We start from the raw sequence: 18,668 nt of genomic DNA, 5'->3' as shown, positions 1-18,668 counted from the left end.
AACTCAAAATGCCAGAATCTAGAATGTAGGTTACCAATCGATGGGGTGGGGTAGGGAATAGGGAGTTAAGGCTTAAAGTGTACAGAGTTTCTATTTGGGACAATGGAAAAGTTTCAGTAACAGATGGTGGTTGTGGTAGTACAACATTGCGAACCTAATCAACAATGTGCTTTAAAGGGAGAATTTTAGTTTGTATACATGTTACTAGAATAAAAAATTTTTAAATATCCATGGAAGTGCACACACAAACAGTGAACCCTAAGTTAAACCATGGACTATGGTTAATAGTACAATTATAAAAATGTGCTTTCATCAATTGTAACAAACGTATCCCACCAATGCAAGGTGTTAATAATAGGGTGGTATATAGGAATCCTGTATTTTATGTCTGACTTTTTCTATAAACCCACTACTTCTCTAATAAAAAAAAAAAAAAAAAAACCTCAGGGAATAAATGTGCCATTAGAAACTTTCTGCTTAATATCTTATCTCACAATTTTCCATCTACTCAGAAATTCTCACACTTACCTATCCATGTTTGTCTCCAATATCTCACTACCAGTTCTCTTACCATATCCTGTTCAGGAACTGTGCACCTGTATGTGAATGCCTTCTAGACACCTCCCCTCTTTGAGATTTCAAGCTACCATGTTGTGTCTCGGGTGAGAGTGAGCAACTAATTTGAGAGGGAGCAACTAATTCAGTCCTGAATTCCCAGGACTGATTTAAAAGCTCCGCCCACCCCTTGAGTGGTCTCTCAAAAACCAGAAACAATTATTTGCCAGTCAGCCAACATTTATTGGTATATTTAAAGAATAGGGAATGTTGTTGAACACTTACTGTACTAAAAGTCCAAAGCAGCAGAAAGAGCAAGGCTTTGGAAAAGGACTTGGCCTCTACGTTAAGCTCATTCCCTTATCAGTTGGGATTCATAGGTAAATCTGGGTTTATAGCTGTTGTCTTAGATTCCCAATTGGGTGTTGACTTTCAAAAGTATCCTTGTTTGGGCAATAAATGTAATTCTTTTACTTATCAACCTATAACCTTGGGAAAATTAGTTAACCTTTCTGCAATGTTTTCTATTTTCTATACTGGAAAATGGAAGCAGTAACAATATCTAACTTGAAGAGATATTGTTAGGATTAAATAGGACAGCTTATGTAAAAAGTACTTAGCAGACTTAATGTTCTATATAATTATTAGTTACTATCGGTTGCGATGACTTGGATGCATTTTAGGATCTTGGAGTATCTCAGAGCCACAGCCATGAAAAATACTGTTTTTCTTGTTCTGCTTTATATAAATGGTTCAACCAGTCTTTACTGTAGTCTTTAATCATCTAACTTTTCACTATTAATTATTTAACTAGGCCCACCCCCCCTTGCCAGGGTAGAAGCTAAATAAATGCAGTTTGATCCTAATTATTTTACTCAATACTTTACTAAGGCCACCTATTTAAGTTAAACCATATGAAGACTTAAATTGGCACAGTTACCATTTGAACTAATAAAATGCCATCATTAAGTCTTAATTTATTATGACTTAGAAGGATATAAGAGATTTATCAAGCTGTCTTTCTGATAGGGAAATATTTCTTGACAAAATTTATACAAATGGCCACACGATTTGTTATTAGCTTGCATTCTATAAATGTTACCCAAGAATATTTTTAATTGTTGGGTAGGAATAGAGTAATGTGAAGAACATAATATTGAAAATTCACAGCCAAAAAACACAGGCAAGGTTAGGTAAGAAAAAGAGTTTTTATTTATTTCATCAATGCTTATATCTCTCAAAAAATATAGGTGCATAGTTTAAAAAGTCAAGAATTCCTTAAAATAATAGGCTACTGCTTCACCTCTCCCCACTCACCTTCCAACTCTTCTGAGGCAAAAACTTAAAACACTTTTAACTGTGTTTTTCTAGCTACTTATCCCCATATTTCTAAATGGCATCCTTATACAATTATTTCTTGATTTTTTTTTTCCATTTTAGACATTATCTATTAGTCTCCTAACCTGGAAGATGTGGGTTTTGCTCTCTTATAACCTCTCCAAACATACTTCTTTCTCATCCATCCAAAATAGGTATATCACATTCTTGGCCAAAACAATATTTATTTGGATGAATCAATATTCTGTGAACCATATCACGTGCAATGATTACCATTTCCTTTGTGCTTCTGTATTTTGCCCCCTCTGAGGTAACTGCCTTTTCTTTTTGACTGTTATTTGCTTTTCTATGTACCTATAACAAATTCATCCCCAAATTCTCTGACAGACCTCTAAGTCTCTTTTAGTACAGCCAAACCATAATAATATCTAATTTGAAGAGATACTGAAGGATCAGTAATTCTTCAATTCCACTTACTTCCCCTGGCAACATTCTGACTATAGGTCTGCTTCAATACTTGACTGGCTGCTTTTGAGGCATGTCATCTTAGGTTTTCCTTCGCCACCACTCTGGAAATTTCCTGTGACTCTCCCTGTATTAGAGCCCAAGTTCTGTGATTCTATCTTTCCCTATTTCTTGGTTCATTCCCTCTTTTTGAGGAACCAAAAAAGGGGTTTCAATAATTTTTTGACACCATGTGTATCTAAAGATATTTTTTCTACTCTCACACTTGACTGATAATTTTGGCTGCTATAGAACTGGTGGTTTAGAAATAATTTTCTATGTGAATTTTGAAGGTCTTGCTCCATTGTCTTGTAGCCTCCTAAACTGCTATGAAATTCCAGTGCTAATCCTTGTAAGGAACCTGCTTTGTTTGGTTTTATTTCCTGGAAAGTTTTAGAATCTCTTCTTTATTCTTTTTCCATCCAACATGCTGGTGGGCCTCTTAAATCTGGCAACTCATATTTTACACTTGAGAAAAATATTCTTGAGCTATTTTTTCCAGAATTTGTTCTATTTCATTTACTTTGTTCTCTTTTGTTGGGACTCTGATTACTAAAGAGAGGTTGTACTTCCTCTGATTATCTTAGTCTTTTCTCTTTTTATGAGTCTCATTGTTCGGTTGAACTTTCAGACACATTTCCTCAGCTTAATATTCTTTCTATTGAATTTTTGATTTCTGCTATCACTATCTTTAATTTCTAAGAGCTCTTCTTTTGTTCTCTAGATGTTTCTTCAAATAATATCCTGCTTTTATTTCATGCATGTGATTGCTTTCCTCTCTGACAATATCAATTATAGATTTGGGCATTTGGGGAAGTTTTCTTCAGCTCCTAGTATTATGTTTCCTCCAGGTTCCATTTTTCTATTTGCTTATTTTGTTATGACTGCTGCCTTTCACATCAGATGCTTTCTTTGAGTCTTTTGACTGATAGTTCCTATTTAAGAGTCTCACCCTAAAGAGCACATTGGGAACTCTGAGTGTTGGAGAGGACTAGCCAGTTGGTGTGCTTTCATGTAGAGTGACAAGACAGTGTAACCATTTTTAAATTGGGGAGTGGGGCTACAGATGTCAGCATCTGTGGTTCTTTTCTCCTGAGTCTACCTGACAACCACAGATCCTCCTTTGGTCTGCTTGGTGGATGAGCATGGCTGCCAGTGATCTGGGTACTGGGTTGAGGAAGAGGCTGGGCAGGGAAGAGAATGTATTCAGCATGTAAAACTTTCATGAAATCCTGCTGTTTTCAATGAGATACTTCATCTCTGCCCTTGATTGTGCCTTGGTTCTCAGAGCCCAGAGTTTCTCTGATTCAGCCTGTCAAGGAATTGGACCTCGAGGCTTCTGCTAAGTTCTGGAGAGCCCATGTAGGGAAACCTTGGGTGCGCCCACCAAATGCCCTTGGATGCTTCTTATTGGTTCAGTAAATCCATCCCCCAGTGTGTATGTGCTTTGCTTTTAACAGCTTTTACCTGCAACTTCTGCAGAGGCTGACTTTTGGGCTACTAGAGCCCCTTTGACAGGATGCCAAGAGAGCCAGGAAGTACTTGGAAGGTTATATATCTCCCCAGCTGTAGACAAACTCTGAGACATAATTTACTCTCCAGAGCTCCCCAAAGGATGAGACAGAGGCTTAGACTGCCTAAAATTGCACCTTTGCTTGACTTCCTCCCTTTTGCTGCTTCCCCTGCTACCTTTTACTGGTTTCTCCTGAGATCATGTTCTTAACAAATCACTTACACATGAATCCACATCTCAGGGCCAGCTTTTGGAGAACCTGGACCAAGACCATCATCTAGCTGCTTGAGTTTGGGAAAGGAACTGGGAATCTAACCACTCTTCACCAAACTTGCAACTAGTTCTTCTGTTTCCAACCCTGACCCACACTGCTGCTACCACCAGTGGTATTGGGAACCTCCCATTTCTGAAACTTTCTAGTGATCCAGAAAATTGAGACTCACAGGCTTCCAGAAGTTTGAAACAAATATACAGTACTTTCTCGTGTTGTCATTTTACTTTAATTTTAAGTGAGTTTTCAGAAACATCTTGAGCTTAAAAGAGTGACGCTCAGGGCTATTCTTCTAAATGACTTGAGGGTACAAGCACACTCTCTCAGCAGTGTGTACTTTAGTAGAAAAACACACACAGGGATTACCTGCCTTAAATGTATAGATGTTAAGAAGCTCTGTGTAGTCAGACAAATGTGGGTTCGATTACTTTACCAGCTGTGTGATGAAAGGCAAGTTACTAAACCCCATCTAAGTCACAATTTTCTCACCTGTAAATGGAAATAATATGCTTATCACAGTGCCTGTCACACTGTAAGTCCTAACTTACTATGGTATTGTCTATTAGCAATAATCATACCTCAGATAACCCTCACTGGTTACACTACTGCCACTGTACAAAGCTGGCTATGGTATAATCTAAAGAAATGGTTTTCAAAGTATAATCCTCTGACCAGAAACATCAGCATCCTCTGGGAAGTCATTAGAAATGCAAATTCTATGGCCCTAACCCAGATCTACTGAATCAGAAACTCTGGGGGTAGAGCCCAGCCATCTGTGCTTTAACAAGCACACCACCCCAACAAGATTCTGATGCTTGCTCAAGTTTGGGAACCATCTCTACATGGAGATTAAAGCCAAGACTTAGAGCCAGTTAGTGTGGTATCTTAAGCAGAACTAATGAATATACATGACATTTCACTGATTAGGAATGGGAGGAAGTCCTAATTATACCTTTGCTATTTGAGCAGTATAGTTGTAAATATTAAGAGCATTATGCTATAAATGAATATAAGTAGGCACTAAAGAGCTAAATCAGATTTAAATGTGTAAATCTGACAGTGAGTCTATACCACATAGTATTAAAATAGAAATATAAGTGCATTAATGCAAAACCAAAAAATAATTACTGGACCCAGAAGCTGAAGAAATTCTTAAAGGAATGCTTGATTGTATTAAGCCTTCTCTGAAACAAGCTACCAAATGTACATGATCTGGAACATTTGTTGAGGAAAACTCATTTGAAGTTGTCACTTCTCTGGAATCACAACTATTGAAATTCGAATGTCTGAAATTCTGAATTAGTGCCATGCAAGCAAATGATCTTTAGGAGCAGAAAAAAAGAGCTTAAGAGCAAGGAAGAGCTCCTTGAATCCACCACTCAGAATCTGAGGGGAACGGGGCAAGAAACCAACCTGCCAACATCACCTGCATAGCAATTCAAAATTGCTTAAAGTTAATCATGTGATTTGCTCCAAGGAGTACAATCAGAGACACAAGAAAGCCAACTCCTGGGTTAATTATATGCCCACAAAGAGCCTACAATTTTAAAAAGGGAAAAAAGAGCCCTTTCCCTGGAGGAAGCAGAGTGCAGAGGGTAATTCACACAGGTTCGTGTTTCCGGGGTGATGCCCAGCCACTCAATTTACTTTGACACATAATCTCTCTGGGCACCTCAGTTTAATCTCCTGCAGAGCAGAGCAGTAGATATTTCCCCCACACCCTTTATGGACTCTGTGTAAAGATCTCAAAGCTTTGCTTTTGCAATCAGGGACAAAGCAGCTCTGAATACCACCACAGAGAATATTAGTCAGACTGACTGAACATCTGAAAAACACATATATCTTATATAATCTATGGAGACTGTCCCTTTACATTAATGATAATAATACTCAAAATAATAATAAAACAATGGCTGACTTATACAGAGGCCATACTTTGTGCCTAGTGGACCCTCTGCTAAGCACATTACATGCATGTTCTCAGTTGATCTTCATAGAAACCCTATGAAGTAGGTGCTTCTTATATAGCATTTTATAGACAAGGACATTCAGGCTCAGAGATGCTAAGTAATTTGCCCAAGGTCACCCAGCTACTACGATGGAGCCAGGATTCAATCACAGGATTACCTGACTCTGAAAGCTCTGCTTTTAACCACCATATTTTAATACCTTCATTGTGAGTCCAACCTATTTCAACAGTTGTAATTCTTTTTCCCTCATAAGGAAAGGTGAAAGCATTTAAAATAGCAAAAGATTGTGCTACAAAAGATAGCAAAAAAAAAAAAGATAGCAAAAAAAAGATAGCATTTAAAATAGCAAAAGATTGTGTTACAAAAGATTGTGTTACAAAAGATTGTATGTGGACAATACTTCCATTTCTGGTTGGGCATTGGATCTCTTCAGCTTAGGATAGTTGTTAGCCTAAAGTCCTTGTATGAGTAGAGATTCAGCTAGACCTCAGTGCTTGCTTTGAGACTGGTGATGCTTTGGTTGCCATGGACACAAGACTTCAACACACCATTGAGCACGGGGAATCCATTCCATGCTAAGCAATGGAGTCAGCAGATGGCCACAGTAACAGTTAACTGCACGTAATGCTATGACCAATATTTGTTTTGCCACCTCTCATTTAGATGATGTTCTCACCCATGAAGTCTGTAAGACTTTCCTGTTCATCTGGGAAAACAGCTTCTTATGGCCCAGGTAACAACACTTACACTTCAACACGTCAAAGTCATTTATTAGTCTGGGTTGTTGAACGAGTAAAGCTTTTTAGAAAGGGAAATCCGATTTTACACAAAACACTTCTTTGTTCAGCTTGCTAAAAGAAAGAATGGATCAACTGACATCTTGAAAATTCAGTTTATCCAAGTGGCTAGCACCCCAAGAATAATGGGTCTGTTCACTTGGTAGGTTTCCCTAGTAACAAAATCCATAAAGGAAATAATTAGGGAAAGATAAGTGGTACTTAGGTGTATATAAATAATGCATGAGAACAGCATCGTTTTTATGAGACAAACCAAACATCCAAGGCATTGTACTTAATTAATTTAATGTAGGTCAGAGATCAAGTTCATAAAATTGAATCACAAAGAGAAACATTTACTTTGACACATCATGGACTGTAGGCCACTTTACCAAGAGACCATCACCACACCATGGTGATATTAAAGAACCTCCCTGCCACATGGAAGAAATCCATTGTGTATTGCATAGGAGTCAGTCACAAGATAAACATCATTCATTAAATTAACAAGCAGAAGTGAAATTAGCCAAGTTAGTAAGAAATTAACACAGTTGATCATTTTCACACTCAGAGGTCAATAAATATAATAAAATGCCATTTAAGCATCCTCCTTATAGAACGCTGGGATTTTTAAGTTATTGGAAAATGAAATAATTCAGTACATTTAAAAGAATCTTTATTGTGCATGTTTAATCAATAACAAGAAGTTTATGAACCATACTCTCTTGAAAAAATTACAATACAATAAGTTTGTTTTTTAGTAGGACAAATATTAATAGAATATTAATAGATGAAAAGGTATAAATAAATTACATCTAAGTATCTGTATTAATTTGAATAGTCTGTTAAATCATTGTGCCAGAAAACAAATTAAAAAAAAAGAAAATGAGCATATTCAATTTGAATTAGTTTAGAGTTGAGGGGGCAATACTACTTTATGTCATAAAGGTAAAATTAATTAAATGAATTCTAAAATAGGAGCGGTACCATGAATATCAAGTTCATGTTTTCTATCTGATCTGGGAATCTTGTAATAAAATATCCCTTCTTGTTTTATTATGAAATAATTTAAAAACAGCTGAAATATGATCCATTTGTACCTTTAGGGAAATTCTAAAAAGCTTTCCTTATACAATGTAAAATTACATTTATTAGGAAAAAAACAAAATCATCCATTCATTTGTTCAACAGATGTTAATGGAACCCTTAAATCTACAGGGCAATGTGCCAGGCAGTGGATCTTTCCTTCAGCTTAAACTATGAACTGGCATCTGTGGAGGAAGTAGCTTCCAGTACAAGGGACAAATGACGAAAATCAGGAAGTGTGGGGGATCAGTTAAATGTGTTGATAAGCAATCCCATAAAAATGGGGAAAATAGAGCTTTGGACTCAAGTCTGGTCAGTGGATCAGCAGCATCAGCATCAATTAGGGGCTTGTTAGAAATGCAGATTCTGGGGCCCCACCCAGACCCAGTTAATCACAACCTGCTTTTAAATAAGATCCCCAGGGAATTTGTGCGCATGTTGAAGTGTGAGGAGCACTAGTTGAAAGTACGGACTTGACCACTCTGCCACTGATGAGCTGTGTGACATGGTACAAGTTCCTCAACCTCTCTGTGCTTCAGTTTCTTCACTGGATATGATGCAGATAGTTATGGTACCTATGTGATAAGGGTGCTGGTAGTATTAAATGATGTAATACATGTAAAGTGTTTGCAACACTATTTGGCAATAAGTGACTGATCAGTGTTAGCTGCTATCAAGTCCTTCTAGCAATCACAAGGTTCTGGGTCATGAGGATCTAAGCTGTAGCCTACAGAAGTGCCCTGCTTTTTGGTGGGTCTATAATCAGGCAATTAGGAACTGGACCAGGCCTACAAAAAAACAGCTTCCCCAGCCCTGCCGTCATTTCAAGCCAAACTTCAGGCTTTACTTAGACAGTACACAACACTTATCTGCTTAAAACAAGGACCACCCAAATCCAAAGACTGAGAGAAATCTGTATATGCATTTTGTTCAATGAGTATTGAATGGAACAATAAGGGAACTCATTTAAAAAGGGCAACTATCATTATTTTCTACCCATCAGTTTGGCATATGTTAAAAAGTCTGATGAAACCCAGTGTTGATAAGAATGTGAGAACATGGGCACTCCCAAAAGCTGGTGAGGTAATGGAAATTGATATAACCTTTTGGAAAGCAGTTTGATAGTCTCTATCAAAAAATTTTTTTTTTACATTTGACCCAGCAAATGTGTTTTAAAAGAATTTATCCTACATATATGCCTGCAAAAGTAGGCAAATCTACAAATAAAGAGACATATGCATGCATGTATATTACATGTATGCATATATAAATGTATATTATACATATATGCGTGTATATTTTATAGCATTGTTCATGATAGGAAAAACAAACAAGCAAACTTGAATCAATAAATTAGAGTATATCCATTAAATGGAACCAGTATAAAGAATGAGACATCTCTCTATGCAATGATGTACAAAGATGCCCAGGTACATTAAGCAAGAAAGAAAGCAGCAGAACACTATGTATAATATGTTCATTTGTGTAAATGGATAAAATATAACATTTCATTTTATGGAATAGAACATTTCTCAAAAAATAAAAAGAAAACATTGATAACAATTAACATGTCATTTTATTTTATATCTTTCTGTATCCTTTGATTGTTTGATTTTACCTTGTTAGTATGATGACAGCAATCATTTTTAAAGAAAAACCAGGATAAAATGCAAACAGTTACTGCTATAAAATATATTCCCAAAACCTTACTAGTTGACATTTTAATTAACGATTAATATTTTGGCTTGTATTTGATTGAGAGCTAGATGACAGCAGAAACAATACACCTTATAGGTGCCATGGGACATGGATATGACTTGGAAAAGGGAAGAGAAACACCGAAGGGAGGAAAGGGAACAGATAAAAGAAGTGGAAGGTCATGAGACAGAATGTTCCAAGGAATGTCAAAGGGCAGACACTTTGGTAACCACCTGTGCTGGTATGGATATATTATGTCCCCCAAAAAGCCATATTCTTTAACGCAATCTTTTGGGGGCAGATTTATTAATCTTTTTGATTAGGGTGTGACCTCTTGATTGAATGTTTCCATGGATATTTGATCCCACCCATTCAGGGTGGGTCTTAATTAGATCATTGGAGCCTTTAAAGAGAGCTCACACAGAAAGCAGAGGACAAAACGTCCCAGATGCTTGGGAGCAGACAGAGATGCTAAGACATGCTTGGAGACGTTTGGAGATGCTAGCCCAGAGTTTCCTCCGGAGAAACTTAAGAGAGGAACCCAGATGCTTAGATGCACAGCTAAGAGAGACAAGCCCAGAGACGTTTGGGGAAAGCCATTCTGATCAGCAGACACCAGCCACATGCCTTTCCAAATGACAGAGGTGTTCCTGGCACCATCAGCTATTCTAGTGAAGGTATCCTCTTGTTGATGCCTTAGTTTGGACACTTTTATTGCCTTGGAACTATAAATTTGTAACCTAATAAATCCCCTTTATAAAAGCCAATTCATTTCTGGTATCTTGCAAAATGACAGCTCTAGCAAACCGGAACACCACTCAACACCCATTCCCGTCTCCCTTTTTCTTTCTTGTCAGCACCTGTGTCCAATGGTAGAGGTTAGAAATGAAGGACACTAGCCTTCCCATCCTCCCCTGAAACTAGGAGTGGCCCATGAGAGCATGATGGGCAATGCATCAGAAGGGAAAGTGTTAAAGATAGATCGTCTCCATGATAAAGAGATGCAGTAAAAAAAAAAAAAAAAAAAAAGTCTTAGAACCTCCCTTTCTCCTTTCATTTTTTTTTGTTTGTTTTTGTTTGTTTTTTTTTTTTTAGCAATAAGAATAAATGATAAAAAGAAAAATAACATGTCATACAATACAATATACTACTAAGGTCAGCAAATAACACCACTACCAAGAATCCCATATTACTCCCCTATATCCCCCTCTCATATACATTTAGCATTGGCATATTGCCTTTGTTACATTTAATGGAGGTATATTACAATGTTACTGTTGACCATAGACTCCAGTTTGCTTTGATTATGTTTTTTCCTGAATACCATCCCTTTTTCAAATTTCTACATGGTTGACATTCATTTGCTTTCCCACATGCAAAAACATTTTTATATTTGTATATTTAGTAACAGTCATTGGCCACTCCAGTTTTTGCCACGTTATACAGTCCCAGTCTTTATCATCTATCTTTACCTCTGCTGTCATACATTCTCCTATCCCACCTCTTTCAGCTTTACTCACAGACATCTTTGTTCGGTGTAGTTACAATACTGTGCTACCATCACACAGTATTATGCTATCTATTTCTGGATCTATACAATCAATCCTAAACATTCTGTAGTCTTTCAGCATCAAATGCCTGGTCTCTGCCCTCTTTCTATCTCCTGGTCTCCTGTGTTCTCAGCTTTTAACTCCCAAAGTTTGTTCATTAATGTCTGTTCATGTTAGTGAGACCATACAGAATCTGTCCTTTTGTTTCTGGCTAACTTCACTCAACATAATGTCCTCAAGGTTCATCCACATTATTATATGATCCATGTCTTTGTTCTGTCTTAGAGCTGCATAATATTCCATCATGTGTATATACCACAGTTTGTTTATCCACTCGTTCTCCTTTCATTTTAAGAGAACTTTATGCTTGGAATGGCGGTAGCCATCTTGTAACTTTGAAGGGTGATACAGCTCACACAATAGCAGAGAAAAAGGTTGGGAGTTGTGGAACCAATCCTGGAATGGCCTAGCTCTGACTCCTTGTTAAGCAAGGTAATAAATGTTCCCATTACTTACTCACTTTTATTTACATAAATCACTATGTATATTCTGTTACTTGCAGCTAAAAGCATCCTCACTGATACAGCTGCCAACTATTGGCTGTAAAGAATGATCCGAGGGCCGATTAACAACCTTGGTAATCATTTTTAAACCATGGCAAGAAGATAGATACCTTATATTAGGTCTCATTTTCTATATGATGTTCAGAATCACCTTTGATTTTCTGTTACTAGGAGCAAAAAGGACTAACATTGAAATGGCATTAAGCAGATATTATATGCCAAGCACTATACTAGGTACTTTATCTTGAGATAGTTGTCATAATTTTCAAACCAGTCTCCCCATTCCCACAAGTCTTCCACATTTCCCCTTTCCCTCAGCCCCACATCCAGTCTACCACTAAGGACAGTTCTACCTCCAAAATAGAACTTGACTCTATCCACTTCTCTTCATCTCCACTGCCACCACCAAGGTCCAAGCTGCCACCACTGCTTGCTTAGAGTTCTGCAAACCTCATAATCCAGGGGTTTTTAATCTGGGGCCCCTTGGAGTGTCTATGGATAGAATTAAGGGGGTCCGTGAACTTGGCTGGGAGAATAAAATCACATGTATATTTTCCCAAACTCATTTAAACAATTTAGCACTTCCTTTACTTATGAATGTAGACCACAAACCATAGTATTAGCAGTACATGTGGCTTTACCACCTACAGAAATCACAAATATCTTGGACAACTGCAGTATAATATGAATATATCTCAACATATTATTTACCCTCATCACTATTTCAAAATTAACATAATTATTAGGTCCAGTATGAAATCCTGTTATTTGATGTGTCAATAAAGAAGTACATATGCTACTATATCACACATTTTTAAACATTTTGATAATTGAATTTCAGTATAATTGCTTTCCTTTGTAATCCTATGTATTTTATTTTATGCATTTAAAAAATATTATTCTAAGAAGAGGTCCAGTAAGTTTTACTAGACTGATAAAGAGGTCCTTAGACTTCTAAGACCCCCTGTAGCCAGTCCCCCCACTCTCCACACAGCAAACCAGGATGATCCTTTTAAAAGGTAAATAAGATCAAGATATTCCCATTTAAACCTGAAACAAATGCATACTCCTTACCTTGACCAAACTGGTCCTGCATGATCTCATTTTACCCTGCTTATCTCCCCTACCTGGTCTGGAACCCATCTACCCCTCGCTCACCATGCTCCAGTCATTTCTTTGAAATCTCAAAGACAATTCCTACTTCAGGGGGTTCTGCCCTTGCTATCTCCTCTGCCTGGAATGCCTGCTCTTAAAACAAGCACCTCATTCTCTCATGCTTCAGTGATGAAACCAGACATCATCTCCACAGAGAAACCTCCCTCACCATCATATCCCAAGCAGCACCCTACCCCTCCTTGCCCACCCCTAGTAATTCAGAGCCCTTATCACATCATAATTATACTGATTTTGTTCACTACTAAATGCCTGGTATCTAGCAAGGTGCCTGGCACAACACAGAAACCTGATATTTATTGAGTGAGTGAATAAAGGGCAGAATAAATGAGGTAACTATTACTCATCAATTTTATGAGTAAGGAAATTGAGGCTCAGAGATGTTCAATTATTTGCCCAAGGTCACCCAGTGGCAAAGTTGTTGTTTTAGCTGAGCTCCTAGGCCTTCCCCTAATCCCTCTTCCATGTGTTCTAGCTTCATTTTCCCTGCTACATTCACACCAATCTGTGGAAAGCAGAATAGTCCCAATACACAGTCTTACAGTGTGTTTTTTGGGGGGGACTATAGTGCCCCATTCCTCAAGGGTGTCTACCTAATAAACCCTCAAAACTAATTTTCTTAAGTATTTCCAAGAGGACCAAATTAAAGGAAAATATATTACCTGAATAGAGTGATTCTGTGTGTGTGTGTACATGCCTCTCTCTCTTTCTCTCTACATAAGCACACATATTTTTTTAATCCCTGAGACTTAAAAACATAAATGGCAATCAATAAATTCAAATGGAAGGAAAAAATCCAGAAAAGGGTAAACTAAGGAAAAAACAAATCAGATGAAGTCAAGGGTAAACTTTAGTATACAAAGATGCATGTGATAAGATACTATACACTAGTTTATATGGACCACAATTCCTGGTAGCCAAAGCAAAGTGCAAAACACAGTCAGTTACATGACATACTCAAAAACTTTTTAGAAAAAATCAATCAATTGCCAGGAGGAGCACAATTATTCCTGTTTCCAAGTACTGAGGGTGACAGACTTTTGGGCATCACCCCAGACCTGCTGATTCAGAATCTGCATTTTGTTAACAAGATCCCCAGGTGATTCCTTTGCCCATTAAAGTTTAAGAAACACTGGTTTCTTAATAGTTAAGCCAGAACTGAGGAAAAAATTGCAAGAAACTAGAACTCATTCCTTTATTTATTGGACAAATATTTACTGAGACCTTCGTGGTAGGAGAGGATTTCTTAAACATGATTCCAAAATACCACCATAAAGAAAAAGTTTAATAAGTTGGACATCATTAAAATTGAATGGTAAAGCAAGTCATTGAACAGGCAATATTTGCAACAACACCAAAAAACAGAAAACAAACAAAAAGTGGAGTGCCTAAATATGTGCCAGTCACTGTTTTGATGCTGGGGATACAGCAGTGGAAGAAAATAAAAACCTCTCTTCCCTTATGGAGCTCACATTCTAATTGGTGGAGACAGAAATAAACAAAATAAATAAGTAAAATAAAACAGGAAAGGGGAATAAGTCAAGGAAGCAAGGTTTGCAATTTAAAATAGAGTGGATGGGGAAGGCCTCACTGAGGAGGTAAAGATCTGAACAAGGTCAGGGAGCTAACTATGAAAATTTCTAGGGGAAGAGCATTCCAAGCAGAGGAAACAGTGAATTCAAACACCCTAAGATAGGAGAGTGCCCAAAACAGCAAGAAGGCCAGTGTGGCTAAATCAGAATGAGGAAGGAGAAGTGGAGTAGGTTAACAGGCGGCCAGATCACATAGGACTTTGTCAGCCATTTTCTTAGCTTCATCTCTGAGTGAGATGAGAAGCCACTGGAAGGAAGGTAATAGGGAGCCATTGCAGGTTATTGAGCAGGGAAATGACATAATGCAAAGTGCTTTTAAGAAGACTGATTTCTTAGAAGTAGATGGAATGGCTTGAATAGGAGAATTCGGTGCAGGGTATATTGCACTAATTCTAATATATGGTGATTCATTCATTCAACTATTTATTATGTGCCAAAGAAGTGGCAAGTAGTGTGTGGGGGGGATCTAAAGTAGCGTGAAAAACTGGGGGAACTGCCAAGTGAATATAAATGACATTGGAGGGAAAGAAACCCAGGACATAATGACAGATTATTTATAGAGAAATGACACAAGTTTGCAATTCAATTTAATCAAAGTTTATGGTGCATATACTGAGGGCAAACCATATGCTAGCTAGCACTTGGGGGTGAGGATGATGCAGAAGACTTGTACTTTCCCTTCAAGGGGCTCCCAGCCTGGTGTGCTTAGCCTCTGGCATTGAACCTTTCAAACCTGAAGTTCTTGGATTGTTGCAGCCATGGCTGGCATTGGACCTGGTTGAATTGCTAAGGTTAAGAACTACTTTTTTATTTGTTTTTTAATCCTCGGAGCTTGTTCCCTCTCCTTGGAAGCACGGGCCAAAGCACCTCAACTTGATTAGTACATAAAGGCAGATCTGGGCTTGGCAGGAGGGCAGAAAAGAGGTCTTAATAAATGTCTCTGTAGTTCAATGTTGCAGACTGGCCCTGAGCCACCAGTTTTGGGACAAAGACTTCTGGTCTCTGTGTGACCTGGTGGGTCTCCTACTCTTCGCCTTTCCTTTCTGGAGAAAAGGCCCCAAGGCATGGAAGGGGAAGAAGCAAGCTTAAGGGAAACAACTGGGGGCGGGAAAAGAAAAAAAAAAGAATTTGAAAATTGCCTACAGCCAGACTGCAAGGTCTGGGGAGCAGCTGCAAATGAAATGCAAATGATATGCAAATATATCTGTGGCCTTCTAAATGGTTTTATACAACTGGAAGGGCCCTTGGGAAACTGCTAGCAGATAACAGTGACTCAGAGGCAGAGTGAACTATTTCAAGACAACTTTGTCACACAGACCTTTGCTGTCCTGCTAGCACAGTGCACATTCTTTACTAATCATTTTTTCTCACTTGAATCAACCTCACCTGCTGAAAATCAAGAAAATATCAAGTCTACCTCTGAAGAGGTTATATAAGTTAATTACACTTTTAAAATACTCTGTGTACCTTTGATTTTTCTTCAAATGCATCTCTCCCCCAAATAGAGCCAAGGTAAATGTGTCATCTCCTCCCCAGAAAAATATCTGACTCCACTGAGTTATGAATGAAAGTGCCTCTCCTTCAGTTCTAGTTACTATGATCCTCTGGGGGATTTTTTTTCCGTACGCCACAGAAACTGGCACAGTCTGTTCTAATATCCAAAAGTGAATCCAGGAAAAGAACTGATACATAGTAGTGAAATCCATTTCACTTCAAGGAGCCAATGGAAAGTCATTCATCAAGAAAAACTGCCCTGCCCAGAACTGCTGTGGTCTTGACAATCATAACTACACATTTTAAAAATGAAAAAAGCACATTGGACCATAATGGGGTACAATTCTTTATGCTTGTCTCTCTTCTGTCTACATTTGTGTATTAAAAAGGAGACACGCCCATCAGATTTGTATTTAATAAGAACCTTGAGCTGAACTCAATAGTAAGCAAAATAGGAAACACATCAGATCTACAGCTGGGAAGTTATTCTTGGTTACAGACTGGGTGGGCGGGCTCGCCGAGGCAACTTACCTCCACATCAGTGCATGGAAACAATGATGGCATAATCAGCCTTCCAAAGTTCCATTACTTTTCTAGTACTCTAACGTGAGAAGCATGGAAGGTTTTTGACAGGAGGGTTAAAGGAAGGGAAACCCTTTCATTTTTGAGGTTTTTAATCTCACTTGAAAGGGCCATGCAGTCAGCCTCCAGAAAGCTATCGGGCAAAGAGGCATCTGGGGAGACGCGTAAAACACAGCTCAAAGACGTGGACTCCCAATAAATGAGAGACTGAAAAAGAGGGTGAAAGACCGAAAAAAGCAAGAGAGAGACCTCAAGAGACTGGAGAAATGACAGCGCCAGACAAAGAGTAACAAAGAGTGATGGAGAGAAACAGCAAGGGGCGGGGCTCTGGGAGTCGGGGAGTCCCGGGAGAGGCGGACTGGCAGGGCAGGGACGCGCGGGCGGCGAGCGTCCCCCGCGGCCGGGGCTGCATCTTACCTCCTGGGCGAGTTTCTGCTTGAGCACCAGCGCTGCGCACAGGTAGCCAGCGCGGCCCACGAACAGCTCGTCGGAGCCGCACTCTAGGAAGGAAATCGGCACGCAGACGGCGGACAGAGCCCGGAACTTGCCCAGAGGCTGCACAAAGTCTGACCGGCCCAGGGCGTGGTACACGAGCGTGGCCACAGCGTACACACCCGCGCCCCCGAGCAGGAAGGCGGCACGGGTGTCGGCGTCCGGCTCGCCCCACTCTTCAGCGCGGGCGCACGCGTCGATGAGGCGCTTGGCCGAGCGCAGGTAGCGCTCCCGGGCCGAGGCGAAGAGCGGGCTCTGTGAGACGTGGTAGAGCATGTAGGCCACCCCGGCCACACCACCGTACAGACCACCCTGGCAGCCGCTGCCCCCGGCCGCCGCTCCCCGGGGCTCGGCGCCGCCCCCGAGTGGGGGCAGCTCCTGCAGGATGCGCTCGATGGTGGCGGTGACCAAGGGCGCCACTGCCTCTTCACACTGGCCCGCCAGCAGGCTGCCTTGGTAGTCATCGAAGCGGTTGGCGAAGCAGCGCTTGGTGTCCATGCTGCCTCCCGTGGCCCCACCGCTGAGCTGGGGACCGCCCGGGTTTGAGGATGCGTCCTGCAGCCCCGCGCACCACCTCCGGCTCTCAAGAGAGCACTGGGATGGCGGTGAATGAGGAGGGGAAGGAGCGAGGAGGGTGAGACGGGAGGTGACAAGAGGAGGCGGGCGCGGGGAGGATGCACGGAGTGGATGGTCAAGTGGGGCACCGGAGCTGCCGCGAGGATCGCGAGTGGCCTCAGCGAGAGTGGGGAATGCGCGTCGCTGCAGCTCTGCCGCTTTTCCAAGGGGCCGAAGTGATCTCCAGCAAGACCCACGCGGGACCCGGGCCACTCCTCCCGCTCCGCCCTTGGCTCCTCCCCTCCAGGCAGAAGGCCCGGGACGCGGGGGACCCGGAGTGGGAATGCTGAGGCTGAGCACACACACACACACACACACACATCCGGAGATGGAGGTGGCGACCTCGAGTCCCTTATATACTCAAAGTGTGTTCCTCTGGTCAGCAGCATCAGCATCACCTGGAAGCTGGTTAAAAATGCAGAATCTCAGGCCTCGCCCCAGACCAGCCCAATCAAAATCTGCATATTTAACAAGATCCCAGGGTGTTTCACAGGCACCTTAAAGTTTGAGAAGCCACCGAACTAGGCTAGAATACCAGAAGAAAACTGGGCACCCTGCTCAAAGCTTGTTTATCTTGGTCACTTTGATATTCTCATTCTGAATGTTTCAGTCCCCAAGGCTGAGAGGTTTAAGGGGTTTCAAGCAATCAGGCGGTGAAATATCCCATATAGAAACTTTCGCTGGGCGTTTGGTGTTTAGTTGGTAGTGTTTTTCTTTGCAGTATACAGGAGTAAAAACTCAAAGAACCACACCTGGTTAAGACAAGGGAGTGGAGATTTCATCTTCCTCCTACTTTAGACCTCTCTTCACTTGTGCATAGTAAGAGCTGGATAAATCTCTTGGAGTCATTAACTAAATAAAATCAGGGTTTTATCAATAAGAATTGAATTAAGCTT

At 40.1% G+C, this 18,668-nt stretch overlaps 1 protein-coding gene and 1 pseudogene across 1 annotated transcript in view; both read right to left on the bottom strand.

Moving 5' to 3' along the window:
• The window catches only part of LANCL3 (LanC like 3), a 57,073-nt gene extending 39,418 nt beyond the window's left edge, over positions 1-17,655 (bottom strand). The window contains exons 1-2 of the mRNA XM_037820779.1: positions 17,083-17,655; positions 16,767-16,872 (exon numbers count right to left, since the gene is read on the bottom strand). Of these exons, the coding sequence (XP_037676707.1) occupies positions 16,767-16,872; positions 17,083-17,655 (679 nt within the window). The remainder of the gene's footprint in view (positions 1-16,766; positions 16,873-17,082) is intronic.
• LOC119523911 lies at positions 4,635-4,804 on the bottom strand (annotated as a pseudogene).
• Positions 17,656-18,668: the final 1,013 nt, after the last annotated feature.

The sequence above is a fragment of the Choloepus didactylus genome, chromosome X, assembly GCF_015220235.1.
Source record: "Choloepus didactylus isolate mChoDid1 chromosome X, mChoDid1.pri, whole genome shotgun sequence".
Classification (NCBI taxonomy): Eukaryota; Metazoa; Chordata; class Mammalia; order Pilosa; family Megalonychidae; genus Choloepus; species Choloepus didactylus.
The sequence above is the reverse complement of the archived record's forward strand: the minus strand, read 5'-3'. Positions and strand labels throughout refer to the sequence as shown.